Source organism: Palaemon carinicauda, chromosome 19 (genome assembly GCF_036898095.1).
Source record: "Palaemon carinicauda isolate YSFRI2023 chromosome 19, ASM3689809v2, whole genome shotgun sequence".
NCBI classification, from domain to species: Eukaryota; Metazoa; Arthropoda; class Malacostraca; order Decapoda; family Palaemonidae; genus Palaemon; species Palaemon carinicauda.
Genome location: NC_090743.1, coordinates 26606151 through 26613650, shown reverse-complemented (window position 1 = coordinate 26613650; position 7500 = coordinate 26606151). Strand labels below are relative to the sequence as shown.

The 7500-nt window shown below is 31.6% G+C and overlaps 1 protein-coding gene across 1 annotated transcript in view; it reads right to left on the bottom strand.

Annotated features, from left to right (window-relative positions):
- slo (calcium-activated potassium channel slo) overlaps window positions 1-7500 on the bottom strand; it is a 608128-nt gene that overhangs the window by 600258 nt on the left and 370 nt on the right. Inside the window, exon 1 of the mRNA XM_068393381.1 lies at window positions 7428-7500. This exon is cut by the window's right edge and continues 370 nt beyond it. Within this exon, the coding sequence (XP_068249482.1) occupies window positions 7428-7500 (73 nt within the window). The remainder of the gene's footprint in view (window positions 1-7427) is intronic.

Below are 7500 nucleotides of genomic sequence, written 5' to 3'. Positions count from 1 at the left end.
CTATCTTTGTATAAGGAGCTTCAACTATTCGGTTGTGTTTGAAAATAGTAGTAGTCATGGGTTGTACGTAGGTGTGGTTTGTGATGTTAGAAACATCCTGCTGGCTTTCTATTCATGCAATAAGGGTCGATATTATTATTGTTATTATTATTATTATTATTATTATTATTATTATTATAATAACTTGCAAAGCTACAACCCTAGTTGGAAAAGCAGGATGCTACATTCCCAAGGGCCCCAACTGGGAAAATAGCACATAAAGGAAAGGAAACCAGGAAAAATGAAATATTTCTAGAACAGTAACAACATTAAAATAAATATTTCCTTTATGAACTCTAACAAAACAAGAGGAAGAGATATTAGATAGAATAGTGTGCCCGATTGTACCCTCAAGCAAGAGAACTCTTACCCAAGTCAGTGGAAGACCATGGTGCAGAGAACAATGGTTTGATTTTGGAGTGTCCTAGCAGAGCTGCTTACCATAGCTCAAGAGTCTCTTCTACCCTTACCAAGAGGAAAGTAGCCACTGACCAATTATAAATACCAAGCAATTTTATTAGGTTACAGCCTTTGTTTGGGATAATAGGGACTATCGTAATAGTCTACTATCCAAACACTTAATAGTCACTTGTGCTTCAGTACCTAACGAAAATTTAGTGATACTCATGTTCGATGCCACGCCAGATTAGGTAAACATATCAGTCATTGTTAGTAATAACGACTATGTCCAAGGTCCTTTTACCACAGAGAATATTGAGTAGTTGGAAATTAATTGCTGTTATTTATGATGTGCGAGAAATGTGTGGCTAAACTTAACAACATAGAATATATAGCTGAAATATATTCATTGAAATATATGATGAGCAAGTAAATATTTTCCCTGTTGGAGCTCTTGAGCTTATAGCGTCCTGCTTTCCCAACTAGAGTTGTAGCCTAGCAAGTAAGTAAATAATAATAATAATAATAATAATAATAATAATAATAATAATAATAATATAGAAAAGGTTTTCTTCACCAAGAATGCATACACTGAAAATATATCAAGATATTAGGATATAGAGATCCAATTTATATTTTCCAAAATTACATACGATCTGACTGCACATGACCTCAGCATATATTATGATCCTCCATATATTGGGATAGTCATAAAAATATATATTACAATTTATCTTCAGCAAATGATCATAGTCCTGCCCGTCTGGGCAAAAAGTTTAAAAACTAAAAATTTCTTTCATAAAAACATCTTGAAAGGGACACGTGAAAAATATCTTTTTGATAAAAGTTAAAAATAATGTTTCCAAATTAGTTTTTAAAGATGTCTGGTTCCAGTTCCAGTTTCATCATAATAGATACTCACTAGAACGTCAACCGGGCAAATGCAACATACTCCTCCCCCCCCCCCCTTGGTGTCCAACCACATCATTGGCCTACTCAGTAAACACCTTAAACTCACGGTCCTGGGCTGGGATCGATCTGCTGCCATGCGAACGCCAGGCGAAGACGTTACCTCTGTACTAGCCAGGAGGCACTTATGAGACATATGAGATAGAATAAACCCCGTCACCAGTGTGAAAGGAAAATGTATAGAGGAAAAGAATACTTAATGTAACAAGAAAGTAAATATCGGGGCATACCCATATGATGAATCTAGCGGGAGGTTACATTCTAATTCTAATCCCAAAGCCTTATTAGAATGGAGGATTTAGTAATCATCAAACCTCTACGACCAGGTGCAAGCTGCATTAGGGCATAATGAAACCCAATTGTCAAGGACCCACTTGAGATCTCGATTATTATACATTTAGAGACAGGACTTGCTGTTTAGGCTTAAGGGGAAAATCAATTATTTTAGGCCTAATTGGTAAATTCAATTATTCATTATTGATCATAGCTTGTCGGAGTATTGTGTTATGTGATGGCTTTGAATGGTAGAGCAATTCCAAAATTGTGTCTCGTTGTGGATTACGACAATTTCATATTTTTGTATTGGTTAAAATCGTTTTGTAGTTATAGATTTCTCCCTCTATATAGAGACAAGTATATATATATATATATATATATATATATATATATATATATGTGTGTGTGTGTGTGTGTGTGTGTGTGTGCGCGCGTGTGTGTCTGTGTGTGTATATATACATCATGATTGTATAGAAGAATATGAAGTATATTTATTTCAGCAAACCTTATTTCTACATTGTAAAAGACCTGGTATCGAAAAATTAAAGCTCTCTAGTTGTCAGCAAGTCTTTAGCGCTTTAACACACACACACACACACACACATATATATATATATATATATATATATATATATATATATATATATATATATACATGTATTTTACTCTTAAACCATTTTTTTCACCCATGCTAGGTCGACTAGTGAGTGGGTGACCTGACGCGAACCTCTGACCTTGCTATTACAAACCCAGTATTTTTTCATTGTATGATTGCATGTATATACTATATATGCATCTATTGTTGTGTGCATGTATACATGTATGTATAGGGGTGTATATTTGATAAGAAATTATTCTTTATGTTTCTTATGTCGTAAGAGAACTACTTTGTATTTTCTTCTTTACTTAATTCATCCACTTTTATTGGTCGTAAAGTTCTTCCAAGATAGTTGCGCCTTATAATGTCTTTACTTATTCTGAATGTCTACCTCTCCCTTCATACTTCCCTATTTCTATAAGGTCGTATCACACTCTCTATTATCCTAAAGATCATTACAAACTTCCCTATTTTGTATTAGGTTCTTTACTAACTTCCTCAATTCTTAAAGGTCGTTTCTAACATCCTTATTTCTCAAAATTCTTCTCCAACTTCATTTTTTTTTTCATTTGTTCCAAATTTCTTCGTACCTGGAAATTTTTCAATTACGGTAATTATTTGTGAAAAATTCTTCACATGAAAGTAACTTCCCTTTAAAATTCTCGTAAAGTCTTTTTTTATAATATATTCCTGAAAGACGATTTTAGACTTCAGCTCTGAAAAGTAATTTTATAAAATGCTGTTATTTAAAATTAAAGCTTCAAACAGATAAGATAAAAAAAGATATTTCATTCTTTAACCATCTTTAAAGATTAACATCCTGATATGCCCATATATATATATATATATATATATATATATATATATATATATATATATATATATATATATATATATATATATATATATATATATATATATATATATATATATATATATATATATATGAGCTTATTTCAAGCTTTCTCGTGAAAACTTATTGTAAGCTTTCTTTCTAGAGCTTATTTCAAACTATCTTTCTAAGGCATACTTCAGGTAACCCTTCTAACTTGAATTTTAATCATTTTATCTAAAGCTTATTTCAAACATCCATTCTAAAAGATATGTAAACATCTCTAAAAGCTTATTTCACGTTTCCCCTTTAAAGCTTATATCAAGCTATCTTGAAGAAACTTACTTCAACACACAGCTTTTCTTAATCTTATTTGATCTTCATTTCTAAAAGAATGATTTCAATAATGATCGAAAAATAGCTTTCTTAAAATCACATTCCTTTCGTGTCTGAATATCTTTTTTATTTTCTAAATAAATCTGTCATCGAAAAGATCTCTGGTTTCAAATGATTTATTCTTTCGTCTGGTAAGGGTTTTTTTTCGTTATATGCCGCGAAAATTTGTGTTTATTCCATTGATGTAGAAATCTGTTCTTTTTTTCCACCCGTAAGTTTCAGTTTGTTTTTTTCCTGTATTAGATCTCATTCAGGTTTATTCTCATTATTCTTGTAAAAGATGTTTTATTATTTCTTCCTGATTGTGTATAATTCTCATGTTTATTCCAGCTTTATATCTACTCCGAAGAACAATTTATTCTTATTTTCTTGAAAGTTATTTAAGTTTATTTTCTAGTTCTTATTCTACTGTAGCTTTTAATGTCAGATAGTTCATAAATGACAGATAAATTTTAACATTGTAACTGATCTTAAGATATTGTACTGTACATTCATTACTTATCATGTAATTTATTTATTTCTGTTCCCCACTAGTCTATTTTTCCCTGTTAGACCCCTTGGACTTATAGCATCCTGCTTTTCCAACTAAGGTTGTGGCTTACATAGCAATAATAATGGTTTTTTTGCTTATAGAATACATTTATGTGATTTATTCTATTTTCTTAAATTTGGTGAATTTCTTTTATTTATTTAGTCTTCACTTAAAATTGTAATTATTTTGCTCCTTAGAATATATTACTTATATTTATTCCCATTTCTTTCTTACCAGTAGATTAATTTCATATATTTCTTCTAGCTTCGACAGAACATTGGCTAGATTTTTCTCTTAAGAGACCAATTTCATAGTTATTTTCACCATCACAAAAGCCTAATTATTAATTGAGATTTCTAACTCGAACGTGGAGGAATTTCCTATTCATCGGGATTTATTCGAATGAAAAATTTATTTTTCGTATTCCAGAGAACGGAGAACATTAATGTAAAGTTTTCTCTCCAGGATTAAAATAATTTTCCTTTATGATTATAACCTGTGTTATCTCCGTGTTATTGTAACTCACATTCGTTTCATAAATGTTTTAACTTCATAGTTTAATCCTATTAATTTCCTTTGTTTCTTCGGGTAGTTGAATCAGGAGAACTTCAAAAGTTCAAAGTTGGAGCAAATGTTTTTATGTTGACCAGGCTGACATGAGTCTTTTTATAGTTTATATATGAAATACCTGTTTTTGACGTTGTTATTAGTTTATATATGACATATCTATTTTGACGTTGTTACTGTTTTATAGAATGATTTATTGGTAAATTTGTTCTCATCATTTATTTATTTCCTTATTTCTTTTCCTCACTGGGCTATTTTTCCTTGTTGGAGGCCTTGGGCTAATAGCATCTTGCTTTTCCAACTAGGGTTGTAGCTTGGCTAGTAATAATAATAATAATAATAAGAAGAAAAACGTGTTTACTCCGATATTTTATTGACTAAGAGTTTCGTATTTATTCGATTAACATTCATCCCAATTATATTTTTAAGAAAGAATTTATCCATATTTGCCGTACATTCCCTTATTATAAATCAAATTAGAATGTATCTTAGCTTTTCAAAAAATTCAATATCTATGTTGTTGTAAATAATGACGCATTTCTCTCTTGAGTACACAATCTCCTTTTCTGGTACGTGAGTAAAGAAGAATGCGTGATTGCTTTTAAAAGCTTACATTGGACATAGGTAATTCGTGCTAATGAAGCAGGAAACGCTATTTCTGTCTTATCACTAACTAATAGTTTGCTTTGGAGAGACAGAAGGTAAGAAACGTGACTACCAAGAAAAAGTTAAATTACATCTTCCCAAAAGGTAGAACATTTCAGGTAGTTCGTATGTCAGTCATGAAACTGTGATATAGATGGAGTTTTTCTTTTTTTTTTTGTAGTTTTCTGAAGATATTTGTCTCTTTTCTTCGGATTAAATTTTGAGGTTGATGTTGCAAAATTATAACCGGATGAATTGCAAATATGGAAAGTTTTTGTTATACTTCGACAGTGATCGCCATTTTGGTTTTATATATATATATATATATATATATATATATATATATATATATATATATATATATATATATGTGTGTGTGTGTGTATATATATATATATATATATATATATATATATATATATATATATATATATACTGTGTGTATATATATATATATATATATATATATATATATATATATATATATATATATATATTGTATATATATTGTGTGTATATATATATATATATATATATATATATATATATATATATATATATATATATATATATATATAAAAGTTGGCAAATAGATATGTTAAATATGTGTATATACGTATATATAGATAGATAGATGAATGAATATTGTAAATATTACTAATATCCTCAAGATTTCACCAAATAAAAGAAAATGCATTACAAAATAATAGCTAGATTTACGCATTCACCATCACGTCTAATTCACCAAGTACGCCGAACGCCGCATCATTATATATATATATATATATATATATATATATATATATATATATATATATATATATATATATATATATATACATACGTACATATATATATATGTGTGTGTGTGTGTTTATTGCAGATATTACTAACACCCTCAATCTTATATATAACAAGAAAATGCAGTACCAAATTGAGTTGAAATTCCTTTAGCATATTGAACTGGTTTACGCATTCAACATCACATCAATTTCTCTAAGAACGCCAAACGCCTGTTAACACAAGTAACGATTTTTAGGAGTTAGGGAGACATAATCCTCAAGTTTATCTGAGCGCAGGGAGGATATCCTGCAACATGATGAGCACAGAGTGAAGGACGTAAAGACACAGAGAGCCCATTCCACTATACAAAAGAGAGGCTAAGAATAAGCGTAGATGGGTGTGTAACCGGAATGCGTAATGGTGTTCTGTCCAAGCACCTTTAATTAAGCATATAGGCGTGTACAGCGGTTAGCACAGTTCTATTAACGGTACTGCTAACAGACCTGACCTACATTCCATTCATATATAGACAAAGCCTGGTGTTACTTTCCCCACTTCGGATTATTAAGCTTCAGTCGAGTCATTTACCTTCTTTTGTTATCAGCATCAGGCAGTATTATCAACATATCTCCCCCCCCCCACCCCTCGTCTTTGCTCATAATCCAATTGAAGTCAAATGTCAGTTCTTATTTTGGGGGACAAAAATGTGCTGTCTTCGGTAAGAGCAAGATCCCAAATGCTATGAGAATAGTGACACGCAAGCGGTCGTACGTTGTTTAAATGTCAAGAATTTTTGGCCGAAACACAGAAATAGGGATATCTGAAAACACCAATGCAATAAATGATTCTCACTGCCCCAGTTTCAATGGCTATATATATCCCAAAAGAGATGGTTCTCAGTGTATAAAAAAATAAATTTCGTGTCAAACAATGCGTGAAGGTTAAAATAACTACAAAGCAGCGTATTTCTACTTTACTTTGAAGTTTGTAATGAAAAAAATGTAGCTTATACCTTGTATCAGTAACTCAGTTTTAAACTCCCCCCCCCCCCTCACAGAGTGCCAATCGTTCAGATCGGTGTCAGGGGAAGGGGAGACAATAGCTGTGGACAGTGTAATACAGTAATTAAGAGGCTTTTTGCGACATGATAAAAAGTAAACAGGATAATCGACCAGCTCTGTTCTAACGAAGGGGAAAAATGGATGTCAGCCAGTGATAGCTGGAAGTAGTACTTTTGCGCCAGCGCACAGCCCGAGAGCCACCTGGAAGTGAAAGGTTAGTGAAGGACAAAAAGAAAAAAAAAAAAGGTGATTAAGACATATCTCATTTTCTCGCTGTGGGATGCTGGAAGGGTCGATCAGACCCTTCACAATTGTTATTTTTGAGCTTACCAGGATTCTGCCGGTTGTGGTCTGGCCCGAGATGAGCTCTCCAGCCCAGTCCTTGGCTTCTGTGACGAAGTTG